Source organism: Cladosporium halotolerans (assembly GCF_011745625.1).
Source record: "Cladosporium halotolerans strain TM138-S3 chromosome Unknown Sca37, whole genome shotgun sequence".
Taxonomy (NCBI): Eukaryota; Fungi; Ascomycota; class Dothideomycetes; order Cladosporiales; family Cladosporiaceae; genus Cladosporium; species Cladosporium halotolerans.
Window position 1 is genome coordinate 203,550 of NW_027191488.1, and position 21,224 is coordinate 224,773.

The 21,224-nt window shown below is 57.9% G+C and overlaps 7 protein-coding genes across 7 annotated transcripts; 3 read left to right on the forward strand and 4 right to left on the reverse strand.

The window, feature by feature from the left end:
- Window positions 1–1,712: 1,712 nt before the first annotated feature.
- On the reverse strand, window positions 1,713–3,713 carry WHR41_07905 (uncharacterized protein; the record flags this gene model as incomplete). Its single annotated transcript, XM_069376509.1, has 1 exon — window positions 1,713–3,713. One exon carries the CDS (start codon window positions 3,711–3,713, stop codon window positions 1,713–1,715), a length of 2,001 nt encoding a protein of 666 aa, XP_069226406.1.
- Window positions 3,714–4,108: 395 nt separating this feature from the next.
- WHR41_07906 (uncharacterized protein) lies at window positions 4,109–8,797 on the forward strand (the record flags this gene model as incomplete). Its single annotated transcript, XM_069376510.1, has 2 exons — window positions 4,109–8,199; window positions 8,265–8,797. 2 exons carry the CDS (start codon window positions 4,109–4,111, stop codon window positions 8,491–8,493), a joined length of 4,320 nt encoding a protein of 1,439 aa, XP_069226403.1. The 3' UTR covers window positions 8,494–8,797.
- Window positions 8,798–9,737: 940 nt separating this feature from the next.
- Window positions 9,738–12,289, forward strand: WHR41_07907 (uncharacterized protein). Its single transcript, XM_069376511.1, has 2 exons — window positions 9,738–11,960; window positions 12,013–12,289. The coding sequence occupies exons 1-2, from the start codon at window positions 10,086–10,088 to the stop codon at window positions 12,055–12,057; spliced, it is 1,920 nt and encodes a 639-aa protein (XP_069226404.1). The 5' UTR covers window positions 9,738–10,085; the 3' UTR covers window positions 12,058–12,289.
- A 484-nt stretch (window positions 12,290–12,773) lies between these two features.
- On the forward strand, window positions 12,774–13,871 carry WHR41_07908 (uncharacterized protein; the record flags this gene model as incomplete). Its single annotated transcript, XM_069376512.1, has 1 exon — window positions 12,774–13,871. One exon carries the CDS (start codon window positions 12,774–12,776, stop codon window positions 13,869–13,871), a length of 1,098 nt encoding a protein of 365 aa, XP_069226397.1.
- A 711-nt stretch (window positions 13,872–14,582) lies between these two features.
- On the reverse strand, window positions 14,583–16,816 carry WHR41_07909 (uncharacterized protein). The gene is made up of 3 exons (XM_069376513.1): window positions 16,016–16,816; window positions 15,391–15,951; window positions 14,583–15,325 (listed from the first exon to the last, which is right to left on the reverse strand). Exons 1-3 carry the CDS (start codon window positions 16,362–16,364, stop codon window positions 14,682–14,684), a joined length of 1,554 nt encoding a protein of 517 aa, XP_069226398.1. The 5' UTR covers window positions 16,365–16,816; the 3' UTR covers window positions 14,583–14,681.
- Window positions 16,817–17,493: 677 nt separating this feature from the next.
- On the reverse strand, window positions 17,494–19,231 carry WHR41_07910 (uncharacterized protein). The gene is made up of 2 exons (XM_069376514.1): window positions 17,870–19,231; window positions 17,494–17,805 (listed from the first exon to the last, which is right to left on the reverse strand). Exons 1-2 carry the CDS (start codon window positions 18,768–18,770, stop codon window positions 17,669–17,671), a joined length of 1,038 nt encoding a protein of 345 aa, XP_069226357.1. The 5' UTR covers window positions 18,771–19,231; the 3' UTR covers window positions 17,494–17,668.
- Window positions 19,232–19,844: 613 nt separating this feature from the next.
- Window positions 19,845–20,780, reverse strand: ctpA (Mitochondrial citrate transporter A; the record flags this gene model as incomplete). The annotated part of the gene is made up of 1 exon (XM_069376515.1): window positions 19,845–20,780. The coding sequence occupies one exon, from the start codon at window positions 20,778–20,780 to the stop codon at window positions 19,845–19,847; it is 936 nt and encodes a 311-aa protein (XP_069226356.1).
- Window positions 20,781–21,224: the final 444 nt, after the last annotated feature.

Genomic DNA, 21,224 nt, shown 5'->3' on the forward strand with positions numbered 1-21,224 from the left:
GTATTGTCAGGCAGAGCAATTCCGCCCACGCGCAGGCGACGCCTCTGCCCGCTCCCTACGCACGCGTGGCTGCACCTCGTCATGCACGCCGCCCACGCCAAAACGCCTCGCTACCGCGACTGTAATTACGCCTGTCGCGTCCCAAGGCTGCCCCAGCGATCTCCCTGCTACTCTACCACCGACAAGCCTTGTCTGCCCGCCCAGCCCGCCGGTGAAGGGCATCATCAGCGCAGCCACGGCAACGCTCGTTCCCTCCCATCCCATCCCACCCTTCCGCCCTCGCCGCCCAGGCACGGCAAATGCCTCGTCCCCAACGCCGAGCGCACTGCTGGACGCGCTCAGGCCGGCGCGCGGTGTGCTGCCCTTCCAACCCTGTCCATCCTCGCGCCGGCCGGTCGCCTGTCAGGAGGGAGTAGTCTGCGCTATGTCTGCCCAAAATATCTGCCTTCATCTATCTCTCCCCGTGGAGGAAGTCGGAAGCGCGCACGACATTCGTGCTGCCTGAGTGGCGTGCAGCAATAGCAGTGTCGCCCAGCAACTCGTCTTCCCCGTGTTGAGGCTAAGTGTTGATGTAACGAGCTCTCACAAGCGAGATGCCCGCGCGCAGGCACCCAGCCCTGTCCACGCGTCTCCTCACGTTCTCGCCCGCCTGAGCAAAACCCAATCGACCGTGTGGGAAGCCTCCCTCCCAAAGCGGCTGCATCCATTTCTGCCGCCGCGCCAGAAATTTCTCCTCATCGCTCTTCCGGGCATCTGCTTTCGGTAGTGCGCGCTGTAGGTCTCCTCACCCGCGACTGTCCGTAAAAGCAAGCACAGCCCAAACAGCCATCCGTCTTCCGGGAGATTACTACCAATGGCTGGGCCGCCAGCATCCGGCGCGCCCCATGCCGCTGCGTGTCTCACGCGCGTATCTTCGCTGGCAGAGTCTGGACAAAATGGGCACGAATGCGTTCTCGAACGTCAAATCACTGCTCGGCTCGCGCCTGTCCAGCTCCACACGCCTTTATGATGATTGACGCTGCCCGTGCCGTGTCTTTTGTTTTTGCAAAGCCACAAACGGCTCGAACGGCACGCCACGATTTCGGCTCCCCGGTGGCTCACTAGTGTGGCCTCAGGAATCAGGACGCATTTTTCACCACTTCACCATTCCCATCCTGCGGCCTCAGCTCCGGCTGCACGGCTATAACCAATTTACGTGAGTGAAGCCGCCGAGCCTATATCAGTACAGTCCTATAGCTACCGCCGCTCTCGCTAGATCGGAACTGCCAGCGCGCCCATGTGCGCGGTCTCGACAGGTCTTACGTTAATCCTGATCTGGTCGAGGCCTTGCTCTCGCCAAACTGTCACCGTTTCACAATCGCGAACGTGCTTCTGCTGCAGGTCATAGTAATTCGACAACTGGTCTCGTGAGGCTGTGGGACTGCTCTATCTTGCTCCATCGGCTTCCACATGAGGGAAGCCGTCAATCTGGTAGCCGTTTCATTATTCATCGTCTAGAGGACAGCAGCATTGGACGCCTGGCTCTTGCGAAATATATTTCCCAGGGGCCTTATCTGTCATGCATCTCCCTGTTGGGAGAGTGAATGCTGTGGACGGCTTGACCACCAAGCGTCTATTTGCAATGATGAAGCCGCAAGGCCAGCGACGCCTGTCGTCTTTCGCGAATGCCTACGATCGGTGTCGCGACTCGTAATCCAGGCTACACAGCTCCCTCAATCCTCCCCTTCATCCCTGGGCAAGTTTACGCCCATGGCTCTCATCATATTCCCTGCAGGACCAGACATGCCCGCCTGGCCCTTGAAGGCTTCCAACATATTCTGCGCCAACCCCAGATCCACGTCGTTGTAATCTTCGTCGTCGGATGACAGCTCGCCGTCGCCGGGCCCGATCTCCTCGTCCGCTTCCTCTTCGAACTGCTTTGTGGTGGCGACCATACCAGGCGGTCTCTCGGGTCCGAAAAACGTGGGCTTCTTGCCAGCTGCTTTACTGTAAGGTTTATCAGGCTCACCACTTGCTTTCGACTTCTTCTGCTTTTCATTGTTGAGGTTCAGCGCGCCGTGCCCTTTCAGCTCTTTCTCCATGAGCTCCATGACTTTGCGCGTCTCTTCGTCTTCGTCCATGTCGTCCCGCCCGTCGCCTTCTTTCTCATCTTCGAGCGCGAGCCTCCGGGCTTCTTCTAGCAGACCAGATTTCTCTATGTCGGCCGCCGGCATTCCCATCATCTCCTTCATCGCGCGTTCAAACTCCGCTTCATCAAACGACCCGTCCTTGTCCTCGCCGGAAGAGCTGACAGACGAATCGTCGTCCTCGTCCTCGTCATCAACATCATCATCCTCCCCGACACCCTCCAACCCAGCCTCATCATCCCCCTCCGCAAACTCCTCAAACCGCCTAACCATTCTCCTCAGATTCTCCTGCGCCCCGACATCCCCAAACCCCCCTGCCTTCCCACCCCTCTTCCCACCCTTCCCCTTCTTCCCAGCCAACTCCTCTTCAAAATCCCCATAATCCACATCCAACCACTCCTCCCCATCCTCCCTCATCCCCCACCCCTCCACCTCCCCGTCCCCCGGCAAACCCTCCTCCCCGCTCTCCACGTCCCCAACCAACACCCCCACCTCCCTCACCACCCGCCTGTCCCCAAACGCCCCCTCGTCCGCAAGCATCATCTCAAACCCGCACGCCAGCTTCATCCCCATGCTCCACTTCTCGTTCTCCATCCCCTTCCCTCCCAGCCCAGCCCAAGCAGGCGGCGCAGCAAACACCTGCCCCCGCAGCTGCGCGAACCCCACTCGCGGCACTTTCACGCTCGTCCGCACGAAGTCTTCCGGCGGGAAGCGCAGCGCCCTCGCATCTCTGGCCATCAGCGGCCGCAGCGACACGGGATCCCGCAGGTAGAACGCTTCGATGGCCGGCGCGATCGCCGCGGGGAGGCGTTGCAGGACCAGGGCCAGTTTGCGCGGCAGCGGCAGGATTGTGTGGTGGAATGTGGAGGCGATGGAGGCGGGGTAGGCGCGCGTGCGCGCGAAGGCTTCGTCTTCGATGTAGGGGGATATTGTCAGGGTGGAGGGGGCGGTGAGGATTGTGGTTAGGGCGGTGGGGAGGGTGAGGTTTGTTGCTTGGTGGGGTTTGGTGTTGGGGGAGGTGGCAGAGGGGGGGATGATTCGCAGGTGCCCGTTGTTGAGCCAGACGCGGTTGTCGGCTACGTCGGGGTTGAGCCATTTTGGTAGGGCGGACGCCGCTTCGATGAGCAGGAATTCGCCGTCGGAGTCGTGCACGCGCATCCAGGCGGTGGGGAAGTGCGTGCTGAGGGTGAGGAGGAAGTGGACGATGAGCCATTCGTCGGCTATCGAGTCGCCGAAGTTGGTGCGGCCGAGGAGGTGGAGGGGTGTGTTGGTGTTGTTGTCTGGGAGAGCTTTTTGGTCGGAGGAGTTGGATGTGGTGGTGGTGGCGGCATTTTGTTTTGTGATGTCCGGGTTGATCTTGAGGGCGAATTCGTCTCGTTGCCAGATGTAGTCTTTGAAGAGTTTCTTGCCGGCCTCGTTTGCGAATTTTAGTATTTCGTTCAGTTTCGCGAGAAGTTGAGCGGTTGTTTTGATCTCTTCATCGACGACGTAGATGGCATATTCAACGCAGTCTTCTGGTAGTCTTTTCGGGAAGCCTTCGAAGCCTTCGCCAAACCATTTAAATCCATCGTCTTGGGAAGGTTCCATTTCAGAGGTAGGTGCGCCGTGTTAGGCCTGCAAAACCACCTTGGTATTTTCTGCAATAATCAAGAAGACGTATCCATGGACTTTCGCACCACGGTTCATCCCTCAGATTGCACTGATCCAGGAACAATATTTCTCTTCATCGTGGCAAGTCGCCTGCAGTTCGCAAGCACGGAGGTCTTTCCGCTGTAGCTGCAGGCGGCGGGCTCAGCCGGCGCTAAAACGCCTTTGTTTACTATTCCGAGGCGGCTACCAAAACACGAAGCTTGAGACGAACAACGAGGACTGAACGCCCAAACGACTCTGCGCATTCCTACACTTGCGCATGCCATGCGCCCAAGACTAACACTACATTGAAAATCGCCCAAGCTCGGTCCCAAAAAAAGAACACCGCAAAAATGGCCGGCAACTACATCGACACCCCCGGCACCGAGCGCGTCGACGCAACCTCTTTCTCCCACGCCGGCGAGCTCGACTTCTCAATCGCGCAGCCCTTCGCCTCGCCCTCCAAGAACCCCGCCGAAGACCTCCGCAACCAGATGCGCGGCCTGCGCAGCGGCAGGCCAACCCACCAGTCCATGCAGACGCCCCGCATGCGCAACCCGCTGCTCGACAAGCGGAACCCGGCCGGCGTGGCCAGGCAGGAGTTCACGCCGCTGCTGAAGAGCGCGCGCAGGAACCAGCTGCTGCGCCAGAGCATTCTGGAGGAGAAGGAGAATTCGCCCCAACGGGGCAATGGCGTGCCGGACACGCCGGCGGGATTTCGGTCTAGCTACGCGAGCGAGGCGCCTGCGCTGCCGGTCGATAGTTCCATGCTGGATGGCGAGCACACGGGGAGCTCGGCGACGCAAGGGGGCGCGACGCCCATGGCTCCGGCCGCGACGTCGAGCATGCTCAGCTCGACGCCCATGACGGAGGTGCCGAGGCGGGAGAACGGGATTCTGGACCAGGGGAATGTCATGACGCTGCGCGACCAGGAGGCGAAGCTGGATCAGATCCAAAAGGACAATTTCGGCTTGAAGCTCAAGATTCACTACCTGGAGCAGGCGCTTGCGAAGACGGGCTCGGAGTTCCACCAGGCTACGCTGAAGGAGAACGCGGAGCTGAAGACGGAGGGCACGACGATTCGCGCGGATCTGAAGAGGCAGCAGAAGCGCGTGCAGCTTGCTGAGCGCGAGCTGGAGGAGTATAAGCTGAAGCTCACGGAGTATAAGGAGTCGATCAAGAAGCGTCACGCGAATGAGCGGGACGATGAGGAGGTTGAGCGCCTGGAGAGATTGGCGGAAGAGAGCCGCTTGGCAGCCGAACAGCGGGCACAAGAGGTGGAAGAGATGAGGCAGCGGCTCGAAGACGTGGAGCAGGGGAATCAGGAGGAGAATGGGGAAGGCATCGAGGCTTTGAGGGAGGATATTCAGGATCTCGAACGGGAAATCCGCGACCGCGACGGGCAGCTTGACGCGAAAGATGAGGAGCTTGAGGCGCTGCAGGAAAAGCTGAGGCAAGCAGGTGGCTCTGATGAGCAAGTAAGGCAATTGCAGCAAGAGATCGACGACCTTGATGCCGAGATGAAAGAGAAGGACGACGAGCTTGAGGCGAAGAAGTCACGAATTGCAGAGCTCGAAGAACGCGCCAACACTGTCTACGATCGCGAGAAGTCTACGAAGAAGCTGCGCTCTGATGTTTCGTCGCTTGAAGCGCAGCTCCGAGAGAAGACTCAGGCTCTGGACGATGCCGAGGAGCAAGTTCGCTCCATGCAGCAGAAGAGCCGATCGGCAGAGGCGCAACTGAGCGAAAAAGAGCGCGCTCTCGAGCTCAGTGACGAACAGATCAGTGGCTTCCAGCGACGAGCGCAGACCGCAGAGTCAAAGCTCCACGAGAAGGCGTCCGCCCTGGAATCCAGCTACGAGCAGATCCAGGAGCTTCAGCGTCAACTCCAGAAGATGAGCGCGAACGGAGACGAGCTGCGTGAGCGCGATGAGGAGGTCCGCGACTTGCAGCGCAAACTCCAAGCTGCCCAGGCATCCACTGCCAGTGACCTGCGTCAGCGCGACGAAGACATTCGCAACGCACAGCGCGAGGCGGCGGACAAGGACGGCGAGATCCAGGCGCTGCAAGAACGCCTGAAGACTGCACGGGGCAGCTGGGACGCCGAGTCGCAGCAGATCGACTCTCGCATGCAGGAGAAAGACCGCGTGATCCGTGACAAAGAGGCTCGTCTCCGCGAGAAGATCTCCGTGATCGAGCAGCGAGACGATGAGCTGGATGATCTGCAGAAACGTCTGCGCGCGGCTGAGTCCAGACAGGACGACGCGGGCAAGAAGCAGACGCGGCAGATCCAGGAGCAGAGCGAGCAGATTCGAGAGTTGGAGGAGAAGATCCGTGTCAGCTCTGCGTCTTCTCAGGCTAAGCTCAACGAGAAAGACGGCCTCATCAGATCTCGAGAGGAAGAACTCCGTGTGCTGCAGAACCGTCTCAACAGCTTGCAATCTGGCGACAGTGCTGAGCTCCGCACGAAGAACGACAAGATCTTCGAGCTGGAGGCCGACTTGCGGAAGAAGGAGAGCAGTATTGCCGACCAGTCCAAGCAGATCACTTCGCTCAAGGCTCGTATCAGTGCTGTTGAGACTCCTTCCAAGAAGGATGGGATGATCCGCCAGCAGACCGAGCACATCCACTCGCTGGAGCAGCAGCTGCAGAAGCTGGCACAGGAAAAGGACGCCGAGCTCGACTTGCTGGAACAGCAGCTCGACACCACGGAACGCGACAATGCCAGCCTACGCCAGCGCGCCGAAAAAGTCCGCGCTCTCGAGCGTGATCTCGAAGACGCCGAGACCCAGAACGCGGAATTGCAGCGCAAGATCGAAAGGCTCAACGAGCGTCTCAGCACGTCCGAACGCGACCAGAGCTTCATCGGACACCAGGGCGATGATCTCAAGGCTAGCAGGCAGCAGATTGAAGAACTCGAGGACGAGATCGATCAGCTGCAAGTCAAGCTGCAGCGCTCTGTCGACCAAAGGCAGGCCGATGTTTCGGATCTCGAGCGTGAGCTTCAGAACTCGAAGACGACGAACAACCGCCAGGCTGAGGAGGCGCAGCGTGTTCTGGCAACTCTCAGGTCTAACCTCGAAGGCGAGCACCTGGAGGCGAAGCAGGCGTTGGAGGATGAGATTCTGGTGCTCGAGACTACCCTCGACGATGCTGAGGCAGCGAAGGAAGAGCTCGAGGCACGCGTGCGTGAGCTTGAGCAAGAGCTCTCCAAGGCTTCCTTCGCAAGAGAGAACGGCACGCCTGTCCGCGAGCGCAATGAGCTGCGCCTCAAGCTCAAGACTGCTGAGAACGAGCGCCTGACGATGAGATCAACCATCGCTGACCTCGAAGCTGACCTGGAGGCTGCCCTCCGAGCCAAGTCGAACGGCTCGCCAGTTCAGGAACGCAATGAACTTCGCAACAAAGTCCGCTTTATGGAATCCGAGCACCAAAAGCTCAAATCTACGATCTCAGACCTCAAGGCAGACCTCGAAGACGCACAACGCTCATCCCGCTCCGAGACTCCCCTCCGCGAGCGCAACGAGCTCAAGAACAAACTCAGAGACTCCGAATCCAAAATCTCCCGCCTGCAGGACAAAGTCGACTCCCTGCAATCCGACCTCATCACCGCTCAGCAAGACCGCACCATCGCCGAAGAGCGCGGCAACTACCACGGCGTGCTCACAAAGGCCCAAATCGACCACGAGGACCTGCAAACCCGCCTCGCCGACAAAGACCGCAAGCTCTCCGCCGCCTGCCGCCGCGAGGGCGAGCTCCGCGGCCAGCTCGACGCCGCCCGCCTCGAGCTCGACGACGCTCGCGCCCAGGTCGCCGAGCAGGAGAGCAGATTGCGCGACCTCGCGGGCCGCGAGAGGGACTTCCGCGCCCAGCTGAAGGGTTTCAAGGACGCGCGCATCCGCCTCGAGGACGCGGAGGCGCAGCTCGGCGAGCGCGCGGGCTCGTCGTCCGACCACATGCGGCGCGAGGCGGAGCTGAGGAAGTCTTTGCGCGAGGCGAGGATCGCTCTCGATGCTGCGCAGGCGGACGCGAGCGAGAAGGACGACGCGCTGCAGTTGCTGGCGCGCAAGGAGAAGGATCTCCGCGCCCGCCTGATGAAGTCTCGCGCGGAGGACACGGTCCAGCTGGATTTCCAGACGCAGCTGGCGGATGCGGAGGCGGAGCTCGAGGCGTTGCAGCACAGGCTGAGGGAGCGCGAGAGGGCGCTGCAGCATGCGCAGAGGAGGGAGGGGGAGCTCAAGGCGCGCGTGAGGGGGTTGCAGAGTGGGGTGGAGGGGGACGATGGTGGCGAGGCGAGGGAGAAGAGGCATGAGGGCGAGCTGCGCGGGCTTGCGAAGCAGATCTCGTTCTTGCGCGCGCGGTGCGAGCGTGAGGAGGGGTTTCGGAAGGGGTTGGTTTGGACGAAGAGGTGGTTCCTCATGCAGGTTGAGATGTACAATCAATGGTGAGAAGCGACCCTATCCTGCTGACTGACTTGGAGATCGATTTACTGACGAGATGATTTCACAGCAACGCCGCCGACCTCCGTCTTCTGGAGGAGATCGGCATCACGCCCGACGCGACGGTGCGCGAGAGGAGGCCTACGCTGCGGTCGGTGGGTTTCGCGGTGATCGCTTCGATTCGCATGCGGAAGATGCAGGAGGCTTGGGCGGGCAACAAGAGGGTGCAGGAGGCGCTTGTAAGGAAGTTTGAGGGGATGAAGAGGGCGAGGGGTGGGAGGAGTATTAGTGGGAAGTAGGGATGTGATGGAAAGCTTTTAACGAATGAATGATCGATTGATTGGTCGATGGGTAGCGGTGGTGTTGCTGGAGTTTGGGTTGAGGCGTTCTTTGAGGGTTTCTTGGGGACAAGTCTTTTCGTATTGATACAGGTCCTGCGCTCCATGATCAAGTCGGCGGACGACTGTTCTTAACACTTGTACAGTGCTATGCGACGTGTGCTCCCCACGTTATTTTAATCATTGCAGGTTGTGTCTTTCTTGCCGAGTCGAGAAAGTAGATCTACATATTGATTGCTGGCATTGAAGCCTCAGGGTCTCTATTACATATTTGGAAGGGTCCGTTGGTCGGCTGAATTATCGCACACCATCTACCACAAGATGGACATGGTTGACACGGAAATTGCTCTGTCCACAACGCCCATCCAAGACATCCGCAGCTTCCGACCCGCGGAGACAACGATGCTCGGTTGTTTGCTGGATGCGATGATCTGTTCTTTTCGTTCGTCAAAGCCGCATATCGCAATCATCAGCAAGCCCGAATATCGACCAACGAATGGCCGTGAGGGCGACAAGGGCTGGCCGACTAGCAGGCGTGGATTTGATGAGTATTGCCCCTATCTCGGGAGATTTTGGTTGACAGGCGGTTCGCTCTCGACTAGCGGCTTCCAGAAATACAGCGGCAGAGCGGGCGGCGCCCGTTTCTGCAGGACCCCTGTCGATTTTGGACCCTTGGCCGGGCGAGTCGCGTGCGGGTTTGGGCTGCGCGGGCTGCCAGGCGAGGCAGGACGGACGGGGGAACTCACAGGCGAGACAGGCGAGGCAGGCATAATGCATCAGGCACGGACAGGCAGAGACAAACAGAGACTACCAAAGACAGGCGTCAGGCACAGCATCAGGCACGCACGGGCAGAGACAGAGACAGGCATTCAGGCAGTCAGGCACTCCCGTCCGCCTGCAGCCTGCAGCCCAGCAAGCGCCGCTGAGCTGCTGCATGTAGAGGCTGGTCCAGCTATTCGTCTTCGCGTGCCGTCCCTTTGTCTGCCCTGCCCTGCCCTGCTTTGTGCCAGACACATCTCCCATAATAACACCTACCTAATACACAGACACACGCAAACAACCTCCTCCATCTCCACCGCAAGTCATTCCGCCCTACATACAACCACCAACACCCACAGACAGCGTTCCTTGCGGCGCGCTCGGTAACTGGAAGTCTGTCCCTTTCTGGGGAAGCGCGGCTGTTTCACACACAACGCCAGCGCCGGTGAACCCACTCTCTCGCCCGCGCCCGCCTGCTGTGTGCGCGACCTGCAGCCAGCATTCTCTTCTGTTACCACCTGCACTTCTCACCTCTACCTCACCTGGAGCTCGCCCTCTCTCTCTCTCTCTCTCTCTCTCTCCCTCCCTCCTACCTTACCTTCGCCATCCGCGTCGAATACCTTTGAGGTCAGCAGGCACTGCAGGTCCCTTCGACAGCATCCCTCTCCTTCCAACCCGCCCTCCGTCGCCAGCTCGCCCGCCGGCCACTCACCCACCACAACAGCTTCCGCTAGATGCAAGCTTGCCTATCGCTACTCCCGCCAACCGCGTAATTGCACTCCCTCCCAGCCGCCATGTCTGCCAGCAACATAATCGGCAACCGGAACAGCACCCCCGAGGCGTCCAGCTCCACCCTCCGTCCTCCCAGCTCTCGCACCCTGGGCGCCGGCCACCACCTCCGCGCTTCCGCCGACATGGGCGCTTTCACCGCGCAGCCTCCCTTGTCCGCTCGCGGCATCCGCCCGGCTTCTGAGATCTACCTCAACCAGTTCCAGCAGCAAGGTGCCAACTCCGGCAACCCAGACGATGCCGCCGAAAAGGTGGCCCAGCAGTGGATGTCGGACATTGAGCAGTACGAGACGACCTTGGAGGACATGGCTTCGGCCACGCTCGACCAGGACTTCAAGGACGAGCTCAGCGCCATTGAGCAGTGGTTCCGCGTGCTCAGTGAGCCCGAGAGGACCGCCGCCCTGTACGCCCTGCTTCAGCAGACCACCCAGGTGCAGATCCGCTTCTTCATCCAGGTGCTGCAGCAGATGGCCAAGAGCCACCCCATGTCAGGTGTCCTCTCTCCCGCCGCTTTCGGCGAGAAGGACCCTATGTCTTCACGCATGAACGATGCCATGAACAAACTGAACGTCGAGGGCTCGCGCGGCTCCTTTGGCTTCGGCACAAAGCCGCCGCCTTCGCCGGGTGCGAAGCGCATGTCTGGGCTCGACCCCAGCACTATCAAGTCTATGTTCCCCGACGCCGCCAACGCGATTGAGGACCAGAAGGCTGAGTTCCAGAAAACCACCGGCACCGCGCCGAAGTCAAACCGCAACAGCGCCGTCGGTGACAGGTCCTCTTTCCTTGGTCCCTCCATCTCGGCTCCGGAGGAGGAGTCGCAGCAGCAAAAGAAGAATGTGTCGTCTGGTATTCCGGCTGGTCCGTGGAGGAATGCCGGCTCGAACGGTAATAATGAAAACCAGCCCCCTATCGGGAGGCCCAAGTCTTCGTCCAGCCAGCAGGCACCCATGGGACAGTTCGGTTTGAGCAACCCTCCTGCTACCGCTGGCCTGCGCTCGCCGCGTCCTTTCCCGATTTCTGGCGACAGCAACATCCAGAGCCAGTCGGCCACTGTTTCGGAATCTCAGAACCAGCCGATGGGTCACGGCATTCTTTCTCCGTACGCGCCTGGCGCCAGCTGGGCTTCCATGTCCAACACGCCCATGGTTTCCAACTTCAACCACTCGCAGCAAAACCAGAACCACGCTGATATGGTCGCCAACGCGACCGCTATGAAGCTCGCCGCCATGTCTACGGTCAACAACCGTATTCAGCTCGACGACGTTCGCAAGTACCGCCGTGCGCGCTCTAACGAGGGACAGCAACAGCAACAGCAGCAGGGCCCACTCTCTCCTGGTCTTCCCACCGGCATTAACCTCACCAATGAGTATGGCCAGATGCTCACTCCTCAGCAAGCGCTCGCCTTCCAGCAACAGCAGCTCGCTGCCATGCAAGGCGCCCGTTCTCGCCCCAGCTCTCCCGGTATTGCAATCACTGGACCCCACGGCGCGACTGCCAATGTGCCTATTGGAAACGGCATGCAAAACAATGGCTTCCTCGCGGCCTTCGACGGCTCGAACGGTCTCGGAGGTCTCAACAGCGGCTTCGCCGGCATGAACCTGAACACCTTCCCCATGGGCGGCGAGGGCTACCTTTCGGACGCCTCAGAAATCAACCGCGGTCGCTCGCCTAGAGGCAGACGTGGTAGCTCCAAGCCGCCTGAGGACCCGACCGACCCTGCCCTGCTCAAGGATATTCCCAACTGGCTGCGTACACTGAGGCTGCACAAGTACACCGATAACCTCAAGGACATGCAGTGGCAGGATCTTGTGGCTTTGGATGATGAGGGGCTTGAGAAGAAGGGTGTGAATGCTCTTGGTGCCAGGAGGAAGCTGCTCAAGGTATGTCGTATTGTGCCCGTTTTCGACTAATAGGATGCTAACAATCTGCCAGGTGTTCGAGCAAGTCCGCGAAGCGCAGGCCGAGGGCAAGATCTAATTTGTGCGATCTTTTTCCATGAGCGCCCCAGTCACTACCACGATTGAGTCAAAATTCCGCAATCCGAGCTCTTTTTTGCATTGCGGGCACGCGGCGTCGTTCGAGCGTCATCTGCGAAGAGCGCTTTTCTGTTTGCTAGTTGTCAATTTGTTTCATGCCATCATCTCTCATGAGAGAGGAAAAGGGGGAGACGAACGAGAGGGAAAAGGGATCTTAATAATGCTTACACGTATCTTCTTTTCTCTCTGCCATTCTCTGTTCAGTCGTGTTGCTCTTACGTTCGTGATAACCTGTTGACAAGCGAGCGTAGGCCCTTCGATCAGTGACTGGTCGCCCCGCGCATACAATCTGACAATGCTCATACAATGGACGCTGCTCACTTCCTCTCCGCGCCTGACCGCGCCTGACCGCGCCGTAACGCCGAACCTGGAACCCAGCCACCAACATTTTCTGGCCGCACTCCCCGACAATCTTATTGTTCACCACCCTTTGACTCCCATTGTCCATTGAATCTATTTCTTTCACCATGGCGCTCTTTAGCGAGCTTCGAGGCGTGTTGCTTTGTTTCACTAATCCTTTTCTACACACTCATCTCCCTTCCACGAATCTCAGTCCTTTGGCGAAAACATATCCAACAAATCGCTTGACGCGATTACCCACGCATTGAACTTGCCATCTAACAGCTCTTAAACACTTTTGACGCAGACTTCAACGCTATGAACAAGCTCTTCAACACAGGCGTCCTGGCTCTTGCCACTCTCGCCTCTATTTCCTCCGCCCACGAAGGCCACAACGAGAACAAGCCCTCGAGTTCCTACAGCCTAGTCGCTGACTACAGCGGCCCAACCTTCTTCGACGGCTTCGTCACCTTCACCGGCCCCGACCCCACGCACGGTAAGGTCAACTACACCGACAAGGCCTTCGCCGCCAGCACCGGCCTCCTCGGCTTCAACTACCACCAGGAAGACAACTCTACCCGCGCCCGCATCGGCGTCGACTCCACCGACAAGGCCCCCGGCAACGCCGGCCGCAACTCCGTCCGCCTCACCAGCAAGGCCACTTTCAACGCCGGCACCCTCCTCGTCGCAGACATCACCCACATGCCCGTCGGCCCCGGCCTCTGGCCCGCCCTCTGGCTCCTCGGCACTGGCGCTGAATGGCCCGCCGCCGGCGAAATCGACATCCTCGAGACCGTCCACGACACCCCTTACAACGCCATGACCCTGCACACCGCCCCCGGCTGCAGCGTCGCCAACTCCTCCGCCTCAGCCCCCTTCGCCGGCCACCTCCAGAACCCAGACTGCAACGCCGGCTCCGCCATGACAGGCTGCAGCATCCACGCTCCCGCCACCTTCCAGAGCGACGGCAAGAACCTGGCTTCCGCAGGCGAAGCCTTCAACGCCCAGGCCGGCGCCGTCTACGCCACGGAATGGACGCCGCACGGCATCAAAGTCTGGGCTTTCGCCCGCTCCGCCGTCCCCGCTTCTCTCAACTCTCCCAACCCGGATCCGAACTCTTTCCCCCCGCCGCTGGCTTCTTTCTCTGGCCCCGGGTGCGATTACGCCGAGTCTTTCAGGGACATGGCGCTCATTGTCAATACGGATTTCTGCGGCGATTGGGCGGGCAGGGTTTGGGAGAAGATGGGTAAGGATAAGGGGACGGGTGTCAAGAGCTGCGAGGAGTTTGTTGGGGAGAGGCCTGGGGAGTTTAAGGATGCGTTTTGGGAGTTTTATAGTATTCGCGTTTTTGGGTTGGGGGGGAAGGATGTTGGGAAGAACCCGGATGTCGGGCGGGAGGGATTTGGGGTTCTTTGATCGTTTAATAAGTATCTTTGGATCGGTCTGATGGAATGGATTGATCCTGAAGCAATTTGAGAGTTTTTGTTTTTGTTTTTTGGCCGCGATTTGTACTTTCCACTTCATCTTGAGGGCTTTTGTTGTCTTGTTTTCTTGCTTTCTCCTTGGTGGTTTTCTGTGACTTGAATGGGGGTTTGGGTAAGGGCTCAGCTGGAAGAGGACGCAGGTTGCTGGGATGTCAGTTTGACGACTACCTGGTAGCTAATGGATCGATCTACTAACCAGTCGATCAATCAGTCATTCAACTAATCAATAAATCGGTAAATCAACCAACCAACTAACCAACCAACCAACCAACCAATCAATTAATCAATCAATGTTTTTAGATTCTCGCTTTGCTCTTTATTCGGATTCGCTGTCAATAGCAATGTTGATGGGGAAGTCGCCATTACGCACATGTTATAGTACCTGATGAAAGCTCACTCCAAGAAGCATACCGCCCGTCGCCATAGTGAACAAGTATAACTCGTACATACGATATAGTCTGTGGAGCATTCAAAGGGACTCTGTCTTGAACATCATTCTCCACTCTGTACAGTGGTGAATTCGACGAGGAAATAGCGCTGTGAGGGCTTCGTGATAATCCCACTCGTCATCGCGGTGTGTAGAAATATCTTGGAGATCCTCTCAACCTCAAGTCACCGGTCATGCATGCTGGGGAAGAAAGGATTGCACGAACGAGTCGATTTCAAAAAAGTATCATTAACCACATCATCAAAGCCCTCCTTACCCAACGCACCTTCAACCTCCCTCCTCCCTCGCCACTCATCAAACAGTCTCCTTCGCGTCGCCGTTCACACTAGCCCTGCGCTGCTGCTGCACCCCACCCGCCTCCTGCATAACCCTCTGCACGCTCTCCGACGCCTCGAAATCCCTCGAATCCGTATCCGTGATCCCCGTCAATTTCGCCATCACCCGCGAAGCGTACAGGTCGCCGCTGACGTTGGTCATCGTCCGGAAGCGGTCGATGAACCAATCGATCGCCACCACGACCGCGTACATGCCCGTGATCGGGATGCCGACGCTCTCGGCGATGATCAGCGTCAGGACCAGCGAGGAGCTGGGGATCGGCGTCGTGGCGATCGAGGAGAGGGTCGCGAGCAGCACGATCACGACGTAGTCGCCGGCGTTCAGCGACATTCCTTGAGTGGCTGCGAGGAAGACGACGACGGTCGGGAAGTAGATCGCCGTGCCGTCCATGTTGATCAGCGTGCCGAGCGGGATGACGAATTGCGAGACGACGTGCGGAATTCCGCGCTCCGAGGCCACTTGGAGGGTCACGGGCATGGTGGCGGCGGAGGAGGCGGTGGCCCAGGCGGTGATCCAGGAGCGCGAGCAGCGGATCCAGAAGGCGTAGGGGTTTTGGCGCACGAAGGCGAAGAAGAGGATTGGGTAGACGATGAAGAGGTGAACTTGGGGAGAAAGTTAGTGTTTGATAAGGGATGGCGAGTTTCTGGGGACGGGATGCAAGACTTACTGGCCATGTTGACGATGGAGCCGCCGACGAGCACGCCAAGGTTCTGTCCGATGTCTTCAATGTCGAGGGTGAAAAGGTTGGACAGGATGAGGAAGAAGACGCCAATGGGTGCGAGCTTGATGAGGAAGGTGATGATTGTCATGACAATCTTCTCGACTTCTCGGACGGCGCGCAGAATCGAGGAGTCGGGACCTTTGATAAGACAGCCGACGACGATGGCTGAGACCAAGACCGCGAGGAGCTCGTCGTTAGCCACGGCGCCGACGACGTTGTTGGGGATGAAAGATTCGAAGACCTGGACCACAACGTCGTGTGCTGCCATACCGCCTTTCTCTTCGACGTCTGCGGCGTCTTCCTCGCTCATTTGAAGCGAGTCGGGGTCGGCGACGGTCATCATGGGTCGCCACACGAGGTCGACCAGGATGGTACTGATGACGATGGCAAGGATGGTTGTCCCCACATACCAGATAATTGTGAGACGAGCGAGCTTTCCTCCGCCAGCATCCATACTCTTGAGGTTTTGGACGGCGATGATCATGGCGACAATGATCAAGGGAAGGACTGTGATGGAAGTCGTCAGACGTGGCTGACACGGGCTACCAAGACGACATCGTCAAAGACTCACCAGTTGCTCTGAGAGCTCTCAGCCAAAGCTGACCCGGAATCTCAAGAATAACAGGCGCCGCCTCTGGCATGTTCGACACAGAGGTCGAGACGGCCAGACCAATGGCGATGGCAATCAGCGCTGCGACAATGATCTGCACTGCAGACCCGGGAGTCTTGAACGAGTCCCATAGCTGTTGGTACCAGTTTCGTTTGACTGGTGTGGTCTCTCCATCTGCGACGTAAGAGGGCTCGCTGGAAGCCTCGCGAGAGAGCCCCGCGCTGTTGGTGACATTCACAGGTCCCTTGGTGTCGGACTCGACGGTGCCGGTAGGTTCCTTTGGATCCGAGGTGATCTGTTCGACGGCCATGATGAGACTGAGTTCTAAAGGCAACGGAGAAGGAACGACGAAGCACGAGTGTCGCGGCGACAATGGCGAGAGACCATCGCGCACCCCCGCCGGCTTTATCTTCAGGCGCGCTCACATGCCCAAGACTGAATCCTCCAGCGCTGGTCAACCGACCAGACTAGATAGACTGATAACAAGGCGGAACGTTAGCGACTGGGCGAGCGTTGGCAGCCTGCGATGTTACATGACTTTCCCCATTCAGCAAGGTTGGCGTGCAGACCTGGTCGACTTGGCGGCGCTGCCGAGGGCATGGCACTATGGCCAGTAGTCGAATCAAAGGGTCTAGACAGAGGGACATCTTTTGGTATGAATGAGATGTGGTCGTGACGTTTGTTATGCTGTTTGATCGCAGGCGGACGAGCGTAGGCGCGTCTGGTGAAGAAGGGAGATCGAGGTGAAGTCTTGGTGGCGCAAGCCGCACATGCCTTGCAAGCCCACCAGGGGCTCTACAGATAGGAGAGTTTGGAGTCTATCCAGAGCACAAGGCTGAAGCAAACCACCATCGATTGTGATTGGGTGCGAAGGTGCTTCCCCACCAAGAGGATAGGCGATTAAGCACACGCCTACCGCTTGTCGGATGTCGGCTACCACTGGCTACGAACGGGGTAAGACCTTGCCCAGCCTTGCTCTGAGATAACGAGGATGGTGGCGTTGGTGTCGCGTGCTGGGCGGAGGATTTTGCTTGTCGCCGGTCTTGGACATTGATATCGGTCAGGTGAATTATGATTTGATGAGGTTGAGCACAAGCGATGCCCGTTCCACGTGGGGATGCATGGGGTCTGATCTCTGTGGAGCTTGCATCGATTTGCGTTCCCGGTCAATGACTGTGAAGGATTATTCTAGAATGAACGGGTGGCGAGAGTGCGCGACACACAGTCGATTCTCAATTTATTCTTCCCACGTGAACATCTCCTGCCTGTCGTGCTTTGGTGCCCTTGTGTCACGTTCCGGGTCGGCCAAATATCACACCGACGCATGTGGCCTCGCGCCGCAGAGCTTCTGCACACCCGCAACGTTTACAATGCGTTTGTCCAAGCCAAGAAAATGATAACATAACATTTGTCAAAATTTGTACGAAGGCAACAGAAAGTCAGAGTTCGAGATGTCATTGGCAATACTGGAACGGCACGACGAGTGGCAGGAGCCAAAGTGGGCGAATATGCGAGTCGCTCGTATCCTTCTATGTCCTTATACCAGGCTTCGTACATCCTGACCTTTTTCGACGACACTCCTTCTGCCTCTCAAATCCCCATTGAAGCATCCTCTTAGATCTTGCCAACACCGACACCGGCAAGGACGGTGAAGGGCAGCTCGTAGAGGTCGGTGAGCCTGTACTTGTACGGTGCCTTCTTGAAGTCGCCGATGTGGGTGATGTTGACGGCAGCGTCGCCGAAGTAGTTCTCTGGGAAAGAAAATCATGTTAGCAATTGGTACAAACAGAGTAGTAAAAGCGTGGCGAAACTCACTGGCTCCGAGGTTCATGTATCCATCAATCTCAAAGTCTCCCTCAGGGCTGGTGTTGGGTGAGTCCTCAGGAATGACCAGGCCGTAGGTGGTGGCGGCAGTGCGGGTGTTGCCGAAGAAAGCGTTGGCCTCGACGAGCATCTGGTTGTCGGAGCGCGACTGGATGGCCTGGTAGCGGTAGTCGACGTACAGGTTGTTGTAGATGTGCTGGTGGCCGAAGCGCCCTGAGGGACCGCGCGTGCCGCAGTTGCGCCAGTAGTTGTGGTGGTAGGTCAAGTGCAGCTTGCCGAAGTCGACGTCGCGCAGCACGTCCGAGTTGCCGATGAGGTTGGACTTCCAGTGGTCGTGGAAGTAGTTCCATGAGATGGTCACCCAGTCGCTGCCGCGCACGGTGTCGAGCTGGCCGTCGTAATAGTCAGGGCCAAGCTCCTGGCTGAACTCGGACTCGAACTCGTTGTGGTCAATCCAGACACGGGTGCTGTTCTGTACGGTGATGCCGTCGTTGTCGACAATGAAGCGGATGGCAAGGTTGCGGACGATGACGTTGGTTGCGTTGACGATGGTCATGCCATTCTGGCGGATCTCAGCAGTCTTGCCAATACCGAGAATGGACTTGTTGCTGCCGACGCGAAGGCGGGAGGGCAGGTCGATGCGGCCCTCGACGTAGATAGTGCGAGGCTTGGAGTCGCTGGCAGCCGCCAGCAGGGCCGCACCGTCGCGAACAGTGACCTTCTCGCCAGATCCACCGCCAGTGGTTTTTCCGATGGGGTTGTCCTTCGCGTAGCCCACGAGATCGAAGCTACCGAACTTGCTCTTGGGGTGCTTCTCCTCGCCGGGAGCCTCGTTGGCAGGGAGAGCGGTCGCCAAAGCGAGGCAGGTGAACAGAGCCGCGAAGACCTTCATTGTGAATATTCGACAAGGGTAGAAACTCGCGTGGGTTATCGAATGACGAGGGAGAAGACGCAGGCTTTATACGCTCGCCATTGCATATGCGGGAGCCTGTTGACACATGCCTGTCCACCTCAATATCCTCATTGCCGGCTCGATTCCACTCGATCTTCTCCCCATTGAGGAAATCCAAGACGGCGAAATGTTGTTAGCATCAAGATGTGGCTTCTTCCCGCCTTAGGGTACTCCGCATCTCCTCTTTGCCAGATTATGGACAGCTTCTTGAGTCGGCGGCGGTTGTTCCGGCGAGAGGGGATTGGTGCTCGCAATTTTTCAAGTTACTCGGCGTCGTACCTGCATGAGCTGAATGAGGCGCATGACAATAGAGGTCGCACCGTCTGACGAGGATTGGTGGAATCCCTGGAATCCGCCTTGGCTCTATGCGGGGAGACAATGGGGTCTCCATGGGGAACACTATTATGTCGGTCCTTAGAGTTGACCGAGGTCTGGATTTTGAAAGTCTAACCGACTCCGGGTCATATTCATATGCTCATAGTGCTCTGTCTATATGGTGGTTGCATCCGTGCGTGCGGTGTATCTGTTTGCCCGGGCTTCGCGCTAGATTCAAGCAGTCCTTTCTTCACAACGCCAGCTCAACCTTCGAAGCCTGTCGAGTCTGACCATCAACAAAGTCATTTTCCAAGCGATAGCCGCCTGGATGATATTACGAGGCCACCGGATGGTTCAGCTTGCAGACTGCATGGACTGACAGGACGTTGCGCCATTTCCCATTAGACCTTCCATGACCTTACCTTGGCAACGCCACCACGCGTTTTCATTTGCTTGACCTCGCTTTGCACTGGTCGACGCGAGCATGTGCGCCGTCGTCCAGTCCACTCAGGATTTTCTTCCGTCCGGACAAATGCTTCGCTAAAAGCCAAGACACACCGGCAATTCCCAGCCGACGATGGCGCTCTTACGAGCAACGTGTCGTGCTCAATGCATGTATTGCACGTGTTTCGTATGGCTGGTTCTAGCGCCTTTCACAGCCCAGCCTTGCGTATTGGCTGCTTTGGTATCATGCCGGACTCAGATGTACTTCTTCTCGGGGTCGATCTGATCCAGCAGATCCATGGTCTTTTCGTACATCGTAAACACGATACCACCGCTGAAGATCAGTCTGCCGAGTCTAGGCACTGCTCCACTCCACAACTTGAAGAAGCCCTCGTCCTTGAAGATCTTGACCGCGCAGTCGATGCTGTTCTTATACAGGCCCTTCGCGTCCAAGCTCTGCATGCGCGTCTTGACCGTGTCGATTGGCTGCGTTGCGTAGACGGTGATGACACCTGCCGCACCGCCAATGGCGAATGTCGAGAGAGTTCCCAGCTTCTCGCCCGGCGCGACGTATGACTGAGCGGCCTGCTTGATAGATGTGTATGCGCTGAAACGAACGGCCGAGTTCGCGGCCTGGCGAGCCGTGGTAGGAACGAAGCCCTTGAAGAAGCCCCTAACGCCCTGCTCCCTGGCGATGATGCCCGAACCGTGCAGGAAACCTCTCATTCTCGGCTTCGCTTGTTTGCGGTCGTCGATCAATTGCGTTTTGATGCTCTCGAACGGTGTGACGGCAACCAAGCTCTCCGTTGCTCCGGCGCAGAAGCCTGACACCACGGTCATGGGCCCACTGATGGTTCCATCCTCGTTCCCGAGCAATCGCTTGTACTGATCAAACGCCACGAATCTTACACCAGCCTTGATGCTGTTGCCGATAATCAAAGTGGTGCATCCGGCGTACCATTGAGGGCCGAACGGGGGGAACGGGAGCTTTTGGCCGGCGGCGAGGCGGGAGTTCAGTTGTGATCGGGTTTTGGCGAATTCGGCAGGGTATGTGATCGCGATCTCGACGGCACCGGCACTTGAGCCTGCGATGATGCTGCGCAGAGGGTTGGGCTTGTCTTTCTTCTGCGAGGGTGGTGTTGCTTTGACTCCGACATTCGGAACGGGCACGGCGGCTGTTGTCGAGCCCATTGTTGCAGGTATTTCCGGGAGACCGGGCGGAGGTGGGCTAAAAGCAATCCAAGAGATATAACTGGGCCAGGAATGTGCGCAGGAGGGTAATGAGGTCGTTAGTTGCAAAGATTGTTGTATGCGATTGAGATCTTGTAGTTGTCGTCGCTTTTTCCCAGGGCTGCCAAGGCATGACAGTCGACCGACCGGCCTCCGCTTTTCCGAAAGTTTTCGAATTTCCCAGATTGGCTTGGCTCTCATGTTTTTTGAGAGACAATTGGGAACCAGGAAAGCCCACTCAGGTATCACTTGACGTCCGCTCAGATCTTTGACTGCACTGTACAAAGAATCTTACACTTGATCGTACTCGAAATACCATGTATGCTTTTTCAACCTGGATGGACATATACATCATCCTTAAAGTGATTGCTGCCTCCCACCATCTTGCATCTCTTCGCCAGCTCT